The sequence below is a fragment of the Musca vetustissima genome, unplaced genomic scaffold (genome assembly GCF_032173495.1).
Source record: "Musca vetustissima isolate MV318-11 ecotype Yass unplaced genomic scaffold, APGP_CSIRO_Mvet_v1 utg11391, whole genome shotgun sequence".
Lineage (NCBI taxonomy): Eukaryota > Metazoa > Arthropoda > Insecta > Diptera > Muscidae > Musca > Musca vetustissima.
In genome coordinates this window covers 100,314-116,791 of record NW_026877915.1, presented here as the reverse complement: position 1 = coordinate 116,791, position 16,478 = coordinate 100,314, and the positions used below count along the sequence as shown (strand labels likewise).

The following is a 16,478-nucleotide window of genomic DNA, read 5'->3' as shown; positions in this document are numbered from 1 at the left end:
CACTGCAACAGTAATTTTAATTCTAAAATTCTGGAGTCCAGCTCTATCCGTTCACACATAATCAAGATGTACCAAATATAGTGGCATTTAGTACACATAAGTACTATGCTTCCATATATCAATTCTATATTCCAACAAAATTCAAATTGTACGAAATCTAGTGTCGTTTAGTACTTTTCGTACACATAAATACGAACTTCCAAATTCCTTAATTCCAAATTTCAGGTTTTCAACTCTATTCATTCAAGCAAAATCCAAATTGTACTAAAGTTAGTACCATATAGCACTTTTCGTACCAATAAATACGATTTTCCTAAACTACCTCAATCCGACAGTCATTTTAATTCCCAATTTGAAGACTCCAGCTCTATCTGTTCACCTAAATTTAATTTGCACCAAATTTAGTTCCATTTAGTACTTTTAGTACATATAAGTACAATTTTTTAAAGCTACCTCATTCCGGTACTCCAATAGTAGTCCTAATTCTCTATACACTCAACATAATGTAAATAGTAGCAAATTTAGTACCATTTTGTACTTTTTATACTTATATGTACGAATTTCTTAAACCATTTCCATACATCAGCACCACTTCCCAACCTGCATCCCATATAAAATGTCAAGATTGGAACTAAATTTAGTAAAGTTTAGTACTTTTCGTACACTTATAGGTCGAATTTTCAAAAACCCTTTTGTACACTTTTCTAACATTGCATCAGTGACCCACATTCCAAATTTCAGAATTCTAGCTCTTCCCGATCGCCTAACACAAAGGATACGACATTCCGTACGTTTTAGTACATTTCATACCTACACACCAACTACAACTCACACTCAAAATTTCAGGCTTCTAGCTTCACTTAACACTAAGCTCTTTTATATATTAAGATAATCCGCACCTATTGGAGGTCTACGAACAATTTATTTTAAGTTCAGATCAGGACCTGGAAAAAATATTTCTAGCAACCTACACCTATTGGTTGTCTATGAAAAAATATTTTTTAAAAAATCCACTTTAATTGTAGACTATGAACATATATGAAAATAATTATCGCCTTAGGGTAGGCCATGAAAAATAATGTTAAAAGATCCACGCCTAAGAGTAGACCTTAAAAAATAATGTTAAAAGATCCACGCCTATTGGTGGACCATGAAATCCACGCCTAAGAGTAGACCTTAAAAAATAATTTTAAAAGATCCACGCCTATTGGTGGACCATGAAATCCACCCCTATGAGTAGACCTTAAAAAATAATTTTAAAAGATCCACGCCTAAGATTAGACCTTAAAAAATAATTATAAAAGATCCACGCCTATTGGTGGACCATGAAATCCACGCCTAAGAGTAGACCTTAAAAAATAATTTTAAAAGATCCACGCCTATTGGTGGACCATGAAATCCACGCCTAAGAGTAGACCTTAAAAAATATTTATAAAAAATCCACGCCTAAGGGTAGACCATGAAAATGAAGTTTAAAAATCCAAGCCTAAGGGTAGACCATGAAAATGAAGTTTAAAAAAATCCACGCCTAAGGGTAGGCCATGAAAATGAAGTTTAAAAAAATCCAAGCCTAAGGGTAGACCATGAAAATGAAGTTTAAAAAAATCCAAGCCTAAGGGTAGACCATGAAAATGAAGTTTAAAAAATCCACGCTTAAGGGTAGACCATGATAATGAAGTTTAAAAAATCCACGCCTAAGGGTAGACCATGATAATGAAGATTAAAAAATCCACGCCTAAGGGTAGACCATGAAAATGAAGTTTAAAAAATCCACGCCTAAAGGTAGACCATGAAAATGAAATTTAAAAAATCCACGCCTAAGGGTAGACCATGAAAATTAGGTTTAAAAAATCAACGCCTAGAACCATGAAAAGACCGCCTCCAAAAAATATTCCTAACTTCTATCCTATTCCTAACATTTTATTCATATTTCAATAATGTTATCAAAAAATTTCCATTATTTTCTCCGCCAGTTCACCATACAAAATGAATGTACCAACCAAAACAAAAATCATGGCGCTAAAGTAAATATTAGAAACGTGTGGAATTTCAAAATCCCACATAAATCGAGGCCATAAATTAATAATAAACAAGAAGAAAAAAAAACTCTTATCAAAATCGAGCAATAACAAATGTTGACAGAGATTTTCCAAAAAAAAAAAAAAAACGGAAAGAATTATTTCCTCCTCAAATGTTGATATTTTACAAAAAAAACAATCAACCAAACCAGTATCATGATGTGTTGGATATCAATCATTTTGGCGGGGAGGGATGATTAAAAGTATTCAAATAAATGGATGGGGGGTATTATTTAAAGACCACCATTATTCATTCATAATTCATAATGTCATTGGGAGCCATATTAAGTTGTCAAATATAAAAACAAAATAAATTGATTATATTTCACACCCCGCGCGCTCGATGATATTTTTAAAATGCATTAACAATTAAACTCTTGATCTTTCGTAGACAAAAAAAAATTGTTTAAATAATAAAATAAATAATTTTAATACCACCTACCTTATTTTCATCATTGCCGCTATCACACTGGAATGGAAATGAAAAAAATAGAGATTAGTTTTGAATACCAAAAAAATGTTTTTTGTTTTTTATCAACTTACGATATTAAATCCTTTTCCAATATTGTTAACTCTACTATTTGCCGCCGCCTGTTGATGTTTGGGTGGGTTGTGGGGAAGAAACAAAAAATTAATAATAACGATTAGATTAATGATTGCAAACAAAACGTAACAAAACAAAATAGAAAAAAATACAAATTGTGATAATTAAAACGATTTTTATGGAAAGCATTTTGAAAATTAAAAAAAAATCCAATCCAGATTAAATCAGCTAATTATGGTTTTAACAACATTTTATGGGAATTAGTTGATGGGGGTTGTTGTTGTTGTTGTTATTATTGAATAACAATGTTTAGAATAATAAATGATAGCCGGTTGGTTAATCGTTGGGCCACATCGAAGTGAATGGCTTGCTGTAGTAGTTCTACCAATACGAGTGGTTTATTATTTTTTATTATTATTACTTGAAATTTGATATTGAAAAAAAAACAAAGTGTTCAGAAAACAAATAAATATTTTCAAGTGTTTTTTTGTCTGTCATTTGAACAATAGGTACTAGAGAAAAAGTATATTGATAGCGTTCATTTTAAGTAGGAGGTGTGTTTCAAATATATTTGATATTGTATACAATAATATTCAATATTATTTTGCAAACAAATTTGTGGGTTAGGTTTAAGAAACAAAAAACATGAGCTGTAATAAAAAATAAAATTATTGCATCAAAATCTATCCTAAATACAGACCCAGACCTACAAGAAGTTGTGAGAGGTATTAAATCATGCCTAAGGGTAGTCTATGTTTAACATATGTTTAAAAAGTCCACGCCCAAGGGTAGACCACGATTTTTTTTTTTTTTTTTGTTCTAAATCCACGCCTAAGGGTTGACCACCCCTAAGGGTGGACCATGAACAAATATTTTTAAAAAATCCGCGCCTAAGGGTAGACCACGCCTAAGGGTGGACCATGAAAAAATATGTTTAAAAAATCCGCGCCTAAGGGTAGATCACGCCTAAGAGTGGACCATGAAAAAATATGTTTAAAAAAATCCATATATTATCTCATATATTTGGTCATCATTTATAATTTTTGGTAGGGAGAGAATATGAATCCAAACTTTATAAAACCTTATATTTTTACCAAACCTAGATCATATCCAAAGATAGGGCCCACCTTCTGTAACCTTCCTCACATAGTGTCAAAATTTAGAAATGTTTTTTATTCAAAATCAAAAGAATGGAAAGGCCGATTTAATCCAAACTTTGTCAATTCTAATACTTTTACCAAACTTAGATCATGTCCGATGATGGGGCCCTTCGGTCCACTCCTTCTGGTACCTTCCCCACAGAGTGCCAATATTTTGAAATTTTGTTTATTCGAAGTCAAACGAATAGAATATCTGACTCAAACCAAACTTTGCAAATCGTAATACTTTTTCCAATCCTTGAGCATATTCGAAGATGAGACCCATCGGTCCACTCCTTCTGATACCTCCCCCACAAAGTGTCAACATTTTGAAATTTCCTTATTCAATACGAACGCAATATCCGATATGAGTCAAACTTAACAAATCGTAATATTTTTACCTAGCCTAGATATAATTCAAAGATGGGACTCATCGATCCACTCCCTCTGGTACCTCCCCTGCAAAGGTTTAAAATTTTGAAATTTTGTTAAATCAATATCAAACGATTTGATCAGATCTTTACACATCGTAATATTTTTACGATACCTAGATCATGTCCGAAGATGGGACATATCAATACAGTTCTCCTGGTAAATGTAGAGGCTTTTGTTCTCCGAATAACATAAGATCGTACGGAAATTTATATGGGAGGTACTTCTAAATTTGAACCGATTTTCACGAAACTTTGTACACATCATTCTGGACTCAATTCAGTAGGCTGTGGCAAATTTCGTGCAAATCGAAAGATGTATAAGGACTTTATGGGAGCTATATCTAAATCTGAACCGATTTTCTGGAAACTTAACACACATCAATTTAGACTTAATTCATTAGGCTATGACAAATTTCGTGCAAATCAAAAGAAATGTAGGGCTGAATAACATAAGATCGTACGGAATTATATATGGGAGGTACTTCTAAATTTGAACAGATTTTTCACGAAACTTAACACACATCACTATAGACTACATTTAGTACTCTATGCCAATTTTCGTGCAAATCGAAAGAAATTTTTTAGGGGCTATATCTAAATCTGAACCGATTTTCACGAAACTTAACACACATCACTATAGACTAAATTTAGTACGATATACCAAATTTCGTGCAAATTTGGTTCTCAATTAACATAAAATCGAACGAAAATATGTATATGAGCTATATCTAAATCTGAACCGATTTTTTCTCAATTTCACTAGGGTTCGTCATTGGGCCATGTAAATGAACTGTGCCAAATTTTATCCAATTCAGATGATAAATGCGACCTGTACTTTATTTAAATTTTAACATGGAAAGACATACGGACGGACCGACATGCATGAATCGATTTAAAAAGAGATTCTATGCATATTCTCAAAAGTAACCATGTGTCTATCTCGTTCCCTTTTGCGTGTAACAAACATATGCACAAAGACATAATACCCTGTACCACAGTGTGATGGATGAAGAGTATAAAAAGGGGGGTTATATGGGGACTACCCCAAAAAGGGGGCAAACATTAATAATTTTTGGTAAGGAGATTTGTTACCATATACGACTATAAAATATCAAATTGCAGCGAATTCGGTAGAAAAAACGCGCGAAGAACCGAAAATTGGGGGTATCCTTATATGGGACCGAAAAAATGGACCTATATTCCAAATTTTTTTATGGAGAGGTTTGGTACCTATTAAGAATTCAAAGTACTAAATTACAGCCAATTCGGTGGAAAAATGCGAATGCGATCATTTCACAAATCACTTGTTTGCATTGTGTCCCCTCCTTCTAAATTTCTTTAGATTAAATTTTAGAATTTTTTTAATAGAAATACCTAATTAGATGTTGGACATGTGTTGGATATAAATATTTTATAAATATCTAATGTATATACAAACATTTTTTTTTTTTTATATAATATCAATGAAGACAATTCATAATAACTAACTGACATTAACAAATTAAAAGTGTCACTCATGTCCAACAGCAGAAGACGATGACGAGGAGCGACAACGAACGACACGACACTTATCAATGGCTACACTTAATTAAAATCAATATTTAAAAGAAAAACAACAACAATAACCATAAAAACATCAAATGGAAACAAATATAAAACAAAGCTAGGTAGGTAGGTAGGCAAATAAATATTTATAAGTAGCAGCAGCAGTAAAAAAAACAATTAAAATGTAATAATTATAATCAATTACAACAACAACAAAAAAGTGAAAATTATCTGATTATGAATAAATAATACTAAAAATATACGACTATCAAATCGAGCAACCTAATAATTATTGGTGTAACGACAATCACGACAACAAACAAAAAAACGCTCCCTATTAAATTAATTTATCAATTTTTTTGTAGTAATGATGACAATGACACAATAAATTAATTTAATTATATATACTTAATAAAAAAAACGGTCAACAACAAGAACAACACAAAAGTGTTTGAGACATAACTAACAGATCTGATAACTATCTGCCTAACAATCTAACTAAGTAGCGTGTGTTGCAAAACTATTTAACTAAAATTACTATTTTGACATGTCTCCACCATCAAGTTTTGGGGACAGGGTAAAGTGAAGGGAAGTGAGTGTAAAAGTGGGGGCACACACACACATTTGCCAAAAGGTGATTGCGAACAATTGCAAGTCAAATTATAGACAATTAGCCGCTTTTTTCCATTTAATTGATAAATTTAATAGAATAGAATATAATTTGTCGGTATGGCTGTCTGTGTGTGTGTGCGTTTGGGTTGTGTTCAGGCCGCCTTAGGTAAACATATTTTTTTTGGTATTGTTGTACATTATTAGCGGGTTATTTGCTGGTTTGTTTATTTTCTTTATTAGCCAGAGAATGAAAAGAAAATAAATATTTTGGAATTGTATTGCGATAAGAAAATTAAGTAATTATTAGGTAATTTTCGGGGTGTAGATATATATTTGAATATACATCAATTACAAGTTAAATAAAATTGAATTGAATTGAATATATACACATATACTACAATGACACACATCTGGCTAAACAAAAGGCCACAAACTTTTCCATACAGAAAGACCTGTTATTCTCAAGTCTCTTGAATTTTTATTGCATTCAATAATACTAACCGATATTGTTGTCTATAAAAAAAACGTATATCTTGGTCTCTATATAAGTAAATCTATAGGTCTCCTCCTCCTCCTCCCCAGCAAAATTTTCCATATGGGAAGACCTGTTATTCTCTATGCGCCATCTTGTTGTCTACAAAAATTATATCTTGGTCTCTATATAAATTAACCTATAGGTCTTCTACATATAAACCTCTAGGCCTACTAAACAGGAAATCCTTGAACACTTGCAATCTTAAGGTCTAAGAAAACCTCTTGATCATCTATTGAAAAAGAAGATTTATACTTTTATTTTTGAAGACCTATTGATCATCATTTATGTAAGTAAAATTCTGGGTCTCCCACGTCTGGCTTCTCCTTTTAATGTCTAAGAAGTCCTCTTGATTATCTATTTATTAGAACATAATCTTCTGCTTTAGAAGATTTTCTTCTACTTCTTGTTAATTCCTGTAGAACTTTCTTACGGTCTAGTACCTCCCACCACAAAGACCAACATTTTCAATTTTTATAAATCCAATACTAAGCGAATGGAATGTCCGATTTGATTCAATCATTGCAAATCGTAATATTTTGACCAAACCTAGATCATGGCCGTATATGGGACCCATCGGTCCTCTCCTTCTACTACCTCCCCTACAAAATGTCAAAATTTTGAAAATTTCTTAATTCAACATCGAATGTTGAGAGAGAATTCCGATTTGATCCACACTTTGCAAATCTTCTTCTGGTACCTCCCCCACAAGGTGTCAAAATTTTGAAAATTTCTTAATTCAATATCGAATGAATGAAATGTTCATTTTGATCCAAACTTTGCAAATCGTAATACTTTTACCAAACCTTGATCATATCCGAAGATGGGACCCATCAATGCACACTTTTGAAAATTTCTTAATTCAATATCAAAGGAATGGAATGTCCGATTTGCTTCAAACCTAGCAAATCGTAATACTTTTAACAAACTTAGATTATATCCGTAGACGAGACCCATCGATCCACAGTTTGCACATCATAATATTTTTACCAAACCTAGATAATATACGAATACTGGACCAATCGGTACAATCCTTCATAAGTGAGAGAATTTCCGATTTGATTCAAACTTTACAAATCGTTATACTTTTTCCAAACCTAGATCATAGCCGAATATGGGACCCTTCAGTCCGATCCACTCCTTCTGATACTTCCCCCACAAACATTCAAACATACAACAGAAAAAAGTTGACGGCAAGTTGAAGGCAAAAAACAAAACAAATGTGTAAACAATTTCTTTTAAATCATTTCACAATCCATTTGAAAGATAGAAGACGGAAGAATATATGTATTCATTGCGGAGAGGGTACAAAAATCTTTATTGGTATTTAGAAGACCTGAAGTAAAAGAATGAAATACTATGGAAGGTCTTCCCCTATACAAAATACCCTAAACGGATCAAGAATGACACACACCTGTCGATAAAAAGCCAGCTGACATTTGCGCATAAAATACCCCAGAAGGTTGTTTATTCTCGCCCTAAAGAGAGAGTCTTCTTGTCTATTGAAGTCCTTAAGATCTTTAGTCTTTGCAAGACCTCATCTATTTTATTTCAATTGATCTAGACCTCAATAAAAAAACATCTGCCAAGAAAAACCTTCGCTTTTATAACAAATCAAGAGGTTTTTATGCCTATAAATGACTAGGAAGAAGTATCGGAGATGCTAAGATTTATTTCCATAGAAGGCCTTCCTCCTACAAAATACCCTAAATGGATCAAGAATGAATGCCATAAATCTAGACCTCAATGAAGAAACATCTGTCAAGAAAAACCTTAGTTTTTATACAAATTTTATAGGGTGTTATGCCAATAAATGACTAGGGAGAAGTATCGGAGACGCTAGGTTAGGTTAGGAAAGGGATGTACGGTTGTTAGTAACAACCGTTCATTCGGAGTCTATTGTCTTTGATACGTAAAAAGAAAGTGGAAAAGAAGAGAGAGTGAAAGAGAGAAGAAAATAGTAGGAGTAAGAGAGACTAAAAAGTGGTTATTTTAGCCATGCCAGATTTTTGACAAAACCTAGGATCTTAAGGGGGTCTATTTTGGAGAAGAAAGCTAGATTATCAATTTCATATCTTTCAAACCGTTTGTGTCCTTTGCCACTTAGCGAGGATATGTTCAATTTTTTCTATCTCCTCTTCGTCCTCACATATATGACAGTAATCATTCTCTCCGCTGGAGTCCCATTTCAAAGTGAGAGATCCACAATGATTTTAATCTCCCTCTTATTATGTGACAACAGCGAAAAAGTTCTTCGGCAAGAGAGAATTCAGGCCAGATAGCTTTTAAGATTCTGCAACCTGGTTCTCTCGACCATCTGTTACCGACTACCTCGCCGTAGAACAAGCGGATTTAGCCAATGGGTGGTTTCACAGATGTCTCAATGGGAGGATTCGACTACTTTGAGCCCCCTCGTCGGCTATCGGAGATGCTAAGACTTCATTCCATAAGAGTTGTTTATTTTTTCTATGGAAGGTCCAAGGAAAGCGTTTTAGTTTGACTTTGTCTTCTTTATCAGAACATTTCCCTACAAAAAAACTCCGCCGATTCACACTTGTCGGATTTTTTTTTTAGAATGCCTTCCATATAAAATTCCACTGGTGAATAATGAGGATCTCAAAATGAGTCCCCAGAGAACGAAAACTTACATCACTTAAACGATCCTTGTGATCATTGCTGCTGCTGCCACCACCAACAGAAGATGACATCATATCTTTGTGTTGCTGCTGTTGTTGCTGCAACTGCTGTTGATGATGATGCTGCTGCAGTTGGTGTTGCTGCTGATGATGTTGCAGATGATGAGAATGAAGTGAATGATGCTGCTGCTGTTGGTGGTGGTGATGCTGATGATGTTGCTGCTGCTGTTGATGATGATGGTGGTGTTGTTGCTGCTGCTGTTGCTGTTGATGATGTTGCTGTTGCAATTGCTGATGTTGTTGTTGCAATTGTTGCTGCTGCTGTAGCTGTTGTTGCAATTGTTGCTGATGATGATGTTGCAACGGTGTATGATGTGGGGGATGCCCATGTTTACCACCACTACCCGGTGGACCACCCATTAATGTTGCCATCATGCCCGTTGAATGTGGCGGTCCTGCTGCACTGGCCATATGATGTGACAACATGTGATGTGCATGCGTGGGATGACTATGCGGCGATTGTGAGGGCGGCGGTGGTGCGCCAGCAGGATGGTGTGGCTGATGATGATGTAAATCTTTTTGATTTAATACCCCACCGCTACCACCAATTGTATTGGCCGCTGTATGGGGTGGTGCAGATGGTGATCCTCCTGTGGGTGTGGCATTGGGGGCTGTTGGCGCTGTTGCTGCAGCTACCGTGTGTGGCGTCTGTTGTGAAACGACATTGCCAGCTGATGCTGATGATGAGGGTGGTGTTGCTGCAGCCATATTTGTTATAAATTCATTACTACTATTATTATTATTGTTGTTGTTGCTGGTGCTGCTGTTGTGCATCTTTTGATCCATTAAATGTGCGTTTGATTTCTAAAGGAGGAGGAGGAAAAGGAGAGTTAGTATTTTGAAATTTATTTTAAATTTTTTTGTACTCACATTAAATGCTCCTGGTATACTGCTACTACTGCTACTGCCGGCCAATGAAGACATTGACTTAAAGGAAGGTGGCCCAACCAGACCAGGATGTGGATGTATACTATTTGATTTGAAGTTATCACTTGCCGTTGAGGTTGGATGCGGATGATGCATGCTGGCCATGCTGCTGCTGGGAGGTGCTGGTGGTGGTTGATGATGTGAATGCAGCAGTTGTTGTTGTTGGGGTGATTGGGCGGCCGACAATTTCTCCATTGAATTGCTGCCACCACTTGTTGCCGTTGAGGCGTTTGAGGCGAAGCAGGAGGAGTTGGAGGTGGAAGAGGGAGGTGTTGAAGTTTGAATGGCCGCCGCTGCCGCCGCTATGGAAGGACTTTGCATATTTGGTGTTAAAGGACCAACCATCGGAGATGAAGATGATGAGGTTGATGAAGAGCCCGCCGCCGCTGATGCTGGTGGTGTTGCCATGTGATGAGCATGGTGGCTTCCTGGTAATGTTGGCGCCAAGGATTTTGTGCTTTTATCATTTGAGTTGCTGCTGTTGACTTTAGAAGTCACTGTGGTGGCGATGGTGGTATCCATTGCATTTGTGGCATTGGAATTTGTTGATAGTGCCGAAGAAGCTATTGATGTTGCACCCATAGCTCCCGCTGCTGTCGTTTGTGTGGCTGGGCCCAAACCTGTTGATGGTGATTGCTGGATGGCCATATCCGCATCTGCATTACCATCACATGTATCCATCATAATACTGCTATCATTGCCATTCTCTGTGGTGGCAGGGGTTTTACGATCATCGCCGGTGTTGTTATCCCCCAACACACCCGCTGCTGTACCATTGTGGGTACTAAACACTGAGGAGGGTGGTGGTGGCTGTGCTTGTCCACTACTATCCTTCCACGTGGTGGGGGTGGTGGTGGTGCTGCTGGTATCCATGGGTATTGGTTGTGTTGTGGGTGAATTGGATGTATCAGCCGTCGCCGATCCGGCTGTTGGTGCTCCACTTCCCATAACTGGTGTTGTTGCTGTTAACGATGTCATATTCACATCTGTGGTAACACTTAAATTATTAACACTAATGTTGTTGTTATTCCCACTATTCTGGCCACTGTTGTTGATGTTTGTGTTCGAGCTGTTGTTGTTGTTGCTGTTAACCATCATCATGGAATGATTATTGACATTCATTGTGGGTATACGAATACTGCTGCTATTATTATTATCCTTGTGATGACTACCGTTATTACTGCTACTATTGTTGTTGTTGTTGCTGTTCGGTGTCATTGCCATGTTAGTATCTTTTTGTAAATGTTGTTGTAAATGATGATGAGAGTTGTTGCTATTGTTGTTGCTGTGATTTAGATTTAACGAACCCAAACCCGCAGTGACAACTCCTGCCGCTGTAGCACCAATACCACCACCATTGTTGTTGTTATTATTGTTGTTGCTGTTTCCTCCACTGCCACTTCGTATTGGATGCGGCTGTCCCGTATCAATGATCTTTGGCATTTTGATTTCTTCAATGCTATAGGTGCATGTCAGCTCTTCCAGCGCTGATAATCGTTTCTCTTTACGTTTTTGGCCCAATTTTATTGCAAACTAGAGAGGAGGTGAGCGAAGAAAGAGAGGAAAAAATAATTTTAATTAAAATTAAGATTTCATTTCATTAAATTTAAAAAAATGTTCAAAATTCTGACACTTTTTTGGGGAAGGTACCAGAGGGTATGGACCGATGGGTGGGCCATCGTAGGCCATGATCTAGGTTTGGTAAAAATATTACGATGTTTAAAGTTTGAATCAAATCTGACATTCCATTCGCTTTATGTTGGATTTAAAAAAAAAGTGAAAAACTGGGGGAGCTACCAGAAGGAGTGGTCCGATGGTTCCCATCTTCGGAGTCAATTTAGCCAGGGTAAAAATATTATGATGTACAAATCGGCATTGCATTCATTTGGTATTGAATTAAAAAAATCATTGAATTAAAGAAATATCTTAAAATACCTCAAAAAGTTAATCGATCGACCTATTGAATACCTCATGAATATGTTCAGTCTAAAAAATATATAAAGATTTTAAAGGTTCTCAATAGAGCCAAGTTTTTTAGAATGCCTTCATTCATTAGAAGATCTTCTATGCACAGAATTTCTCCTATGAGTATTGTGTCAAAAGAAGGTCTAATGAAGATATTCGTCTTATGGATGTCCTCAAGAAAAATATCCTAAAAGATATCAAGAAGTTAATCGATTAATCGACATATTGAATTGCCTTAAGAGAAACTTCTGTATATTAAATTCCTTAAGAAGATATTGAACAAAAATCATTTCATTTTTAAGAAAGAGGGTAAGAGTTTTTTTTGTTTCTAAAAGACCTGGAAGGAATTTTCTGCTCTTTCAGATGGCAGGGTATTTTCAGTAGGCTTATGGATCAGATGTTTGGATTATGGGTGACCTTAAGTATAAATATCCTAAAAGACCACAAGAAGTTAATCGATCGACCTATTGAATACGTCAAGAAAAACTTCTGTCTACTGAAGACCAAAAAAGTAATAAAAATACCTAAAGATGGGTTTCTCTCTAAAGGTCCTTTAAGAGCGCCATCGCATATCTATCATATCTAAAAATACCTCAATAAAAAGACCTCAAGAAGAACTTCGGCCGAAAAAAAAATATAAAAATACCTCAAGATGATCTTCTCTTTAAAGGCCCTCAATTGGAGGGCCATCTTTTTATAGAAGAGGGTCTTCAATTTGAAAATGCTTCTTGTTCATATAAAAAAGGCTATTAGTATAAAAAAGTCTATAGAGGGCATCTGATCCTGAAGATGGAATACAGTCTACAAATACCTTCTATCTAAAGCATAACTGAAGAAGAGTCTCGTGTATCAAAACAATTCAATCCCAAAGGAAAGTCTTTGAGAGACCCGGCAACGATTTTTCAAAATAAATTCTAAAGTAATTTAAAAATGTAGGATTACATCCATAAAGGAGTCTTACTTCGGAAAATATTCAATCTATAAATAGAAGGTATTTATAGATTGAATATTGAACATATATTTTCAGAAGATCTGCTATATGGCCTTTTGAATTCGCCTTAATTAAGATATTTCGTACAAGTGGCCTGAAGCTGATTTACAGACTGATTGCCTATCGAAGGTATAAAGATGTCGACTATGTCGATAGAAACTAAAAATACGCAATTCAGTAGTGGGGAGACCTTAAAATATTCTATCAATTGGAATTCCATATATAGATCCCCTAAGGAAGATCATATATTTCTAGAAGACCTAAACGAAGTCTTTCTACATAGAACATGGGCCATAGAATGTAGACCTTGGTCCAAAACGTATTCTCCAGAAATTCGAACCTTCATAGATTGAATTAAAATAATTATATTTGCATTTTGTAGACGTGATAACCACCACATGGCTCCTATCGAACATAAAAAACTCCTTTGGGACCTTTGATACCCAAAACACCTACACATATCCCTCCTTATCTAGATCTGCATGATCTGAACCCCTAAATTATAAATAAAAAAGTAAAATGAAAATGTCATAGAATGGTAATTTGTTATTCTCCTTAAAAATCTCACCTCTAAATCTTCATAGGTTTTAAATTCCAATATTGCAAATCCATCGATAATTTCCTCTTCTAAGACAGGTGAACGGGGTAATCTTCGGCGTACAGGTGGCGGTGGCCGTGGTATTGGTTTGTCGCGTGGCAACAGCAACGTCGAAGACGATGATGTCGATAATAGATCTTCGTCCAAAGATTCTCCCTCACTATCACTGGGACTGGCCATAATACCACCACCTGCCGAATGACAATCCGGTGAATGGGGAGGATTTAGGAGTAGCGATGCAATACTGTCTGTGGGTGGTAGTAGGGCATTGTTGTTGGCACTACTACTGGAACTTGTTGTAAAAATGCCACTCGAATTGTTGCTATCTTCGCCCATGCTATTGGCACTGCTGGCCTGATAGAGATGTTGATTGTTGGTGCCCGTTGTGGTGGCATTCAGTTGGGTCGCTGATGACGTTGGGGTGGTATTTGTTAAGGCAATACCCGATGATGATGATGAGGAGGACGATGAGGAGGAGGATGAAGAGGATGATGAGGAGGATAGGGCTGTTGTGGCAGCGGCGGCACCACCAATAACATTGTTGGCGGCGGCGACGTTTGTGGCCCCCACCACCAATGTCGACGTCGTCGTCGAGTTGTTAATAATGGCATTAGGAAACTGTGTGTTAGTACTACTACTACTGCTGTTGTTGTTCGAATTTGTGGAATTGTTGCTGCCATTGTTGTTGTTATTATTACTACTACTATTATTACTATTAATATTGGAGGAGTTGGCATTGGCAGCAGCCGCAGCCGCAGCCGAGCTATTCGAGCTGTTCGCTGTTGTATTTGTCGCACTGCGATTATCACGTTCAGCCTGTAGCCGTAGTGCCCGTTCACGTCGCCTCTTCTGCTGCCTTTGCTGTTTTGCATTTAGCGAGGAGGAAGAATTGGAATTACTGCTGACATTGCCATTATTGTTGCTGTTGTTGTTGGTATTGGAAGTGTAGCCATTTGTTGCGGAATTGGCGGCAGCGGCCGCTGCTGCTGCAGCTACAATTGAAAGCTCAGTATCGGAATCGAAGTCACTGTTATTGTTGGCAGCAGACGCCGCCATGGTTGTGGCGCTGACGGAGGCGGCCGTTGTTGCTGGGCTATTGGAAATATTGTTAACAAAAAAATTGCCTCCCATAGAGGCCGAAGCAGCAACAGCCGATGATGCGAGATTACCACTACCAGCCATTAGTTGGATATTCGCTGAACTGTTGTTGTTGTTGCTGCTAATATTTCCTGTTGAGCCTGACATAAGGACAGCCATGTTGTTGCTGCTGTTGCCTCCATTATTGCCACTACTCATGGCGTTTTGTGCTGTGGGTGGGGGTAAATGTAGTTGTTGATCACCACCTGCCCCTAGACCACTTGTATTACTAGCTCCACCAATACTGCCACCACCACTGACTACATTCTGTTGCTGATGTTGAGCGGCAGCGGCCACTGCCAGATTATGGCTGGTATGCGGTGGTAAATGATTGGACCCAGGCGACTTTTGATCTTTTTGGCTGCTACTGCTGCTGCTGTCCATAACGGGATGATGAGCGTAGAAGATTTAAGGTAATTTATTGCCTTTGAAACAAGACAACATGATAGGTCATTAGATGGAGACCCAGTTTTGCAAATGATGATGAGTTGAAGATGATGTCTGTTTGTCGGTCTATAGGCCGTTGTGTCGTCAGGTTGTGTGGGTTGGCTGGCTGGTTAATCTTCTATGACAAATTCTAAGCCCAACAGAAAAGCACTGCAACAAAAAAGGACAGACCAGAGGGGTCGTCGGTGGCTGGCTGGTCTCGTCGTATTTTTTTTCTTTTCTGCGAGGAAGATGCACAGCGAAAAGGTAATGAGGAAGTAGACAATCTCAAGTAGACAAACGACAACGATGATGATGACAACAACAACTCGGTCGTCTTTTCTGTCGCTTTTGTTGTTTTTGCTTCCTTCCTCGGATATATGTACCCTTAGTTGGTGTCGGACGGGGGGAGTTCTAGCCACACGGGGGGAGAACTTACGGACGCCTCTACTGGGGCCACTCACTGAGGCACTAAAACGACACAACAAAAAAGATCGAAGAACGGAAGAACTCCACTTGAGAATAAGGCAGGATAGATGACAAAAAAAAATCGATGAATATTCCTGCCGTGCCTTTTTTGGTAGCCGCTAATCCTTGAGGCTTTTCTTCTTCTTCTTGCTAATACTTAAAAGGACGAGTAGTAATGTGGTTCGTTTGTATGTATGTATGTAGCTGCTATACTGTTGTTTGATTTAATTAAAACTTTAATTTTCAATTTTCTTGCAATTTTCCTTTTTTGTGATTTTTTCCTGCAGCCAAATTTTTGCCAATGTTTTTTTTTTACTTTGCTTGTGCTTGCTTGCTTTCTTTCTTGTTTTACACGATACCGTCGTCGTCACTGTCGCTGCTGTCGT

The 16,478-nt window shown here is 37.0% G+C and overlaps 1 protein-coding gene and 1 long non-coding RNA gene across 2 annotated transcripts in view; both read right to left on the bottom strand.

The window, feature by feature from the left end:
• Positions 1-2,666, bottom strand: part of LOC133322617 (uncharacterized) — a 91,287-nt gene extending 88,621 nt beyond the window's left edge. Inside the window, exons 1-2 of the long non-coding RNA XR_009754060.1 lie at positions 2,622-2,666; positions 2,521-2,547 (exon numbers count right to left, since the gene is read on the bottom strand). This is a non-coding gene — a long non-coding RNA (uncharacterized LOC133322617). The remainder of the gene's footprint in view (positions 1-2,520; positions 2,548-2,621) is intronic.
• A 7,653-nt stretch (positions 2,667-10,319) lies between these two features.
• Positions 10,320-15,582, bottom strand: LOC133322623 (myb-like protein A). The gene is made up of 4 exons (XM_061531589.1): positions 14,775-15,582; positions 14,032-14,567; positions 10,447-12,040; positions 10,320-10,384 (listed from the first exon to the last, which is right to left on the bottom strand). Exons 1-4 carry the CDS (start codon positions 15,580-15,582, stop codon positions 10,320-10,322), a joined length of 3,003 nt encoding a protein of 1,000 aa, XP_061387573.1.
• Positions 15,583-16,478: the final 896 nt, after the last annotated feature.

What these genes read in the sequence shown, in the direction of transcription:
- LOC133322623 (XM_061531589.1), bottom strand. Translation starts at nt 15,582, where the DNA reads ATGGACAGCAGCAGCAGTAGCAGCCAAAAAGATCAAAAGTCGCCTGGG. An exon ending in AAACCTATGAAGATTTAGAG is followed by an intron (nt 12,041 to 14,031) that starts GTGAGATTTTTA and finishes CCTCCTCTCTAG; the next exon opens with TTTGCAATAAAATTGGGCCA. An exon ending in ACCAGGAGCATTTAATGTGA is followed by an intron (nt 10,385 to 10,446) that starts GTACAAAAAAAT and finishes CTCCTCCTTTAG; the next exon opens with AAATCAAACGCACATTTAAT.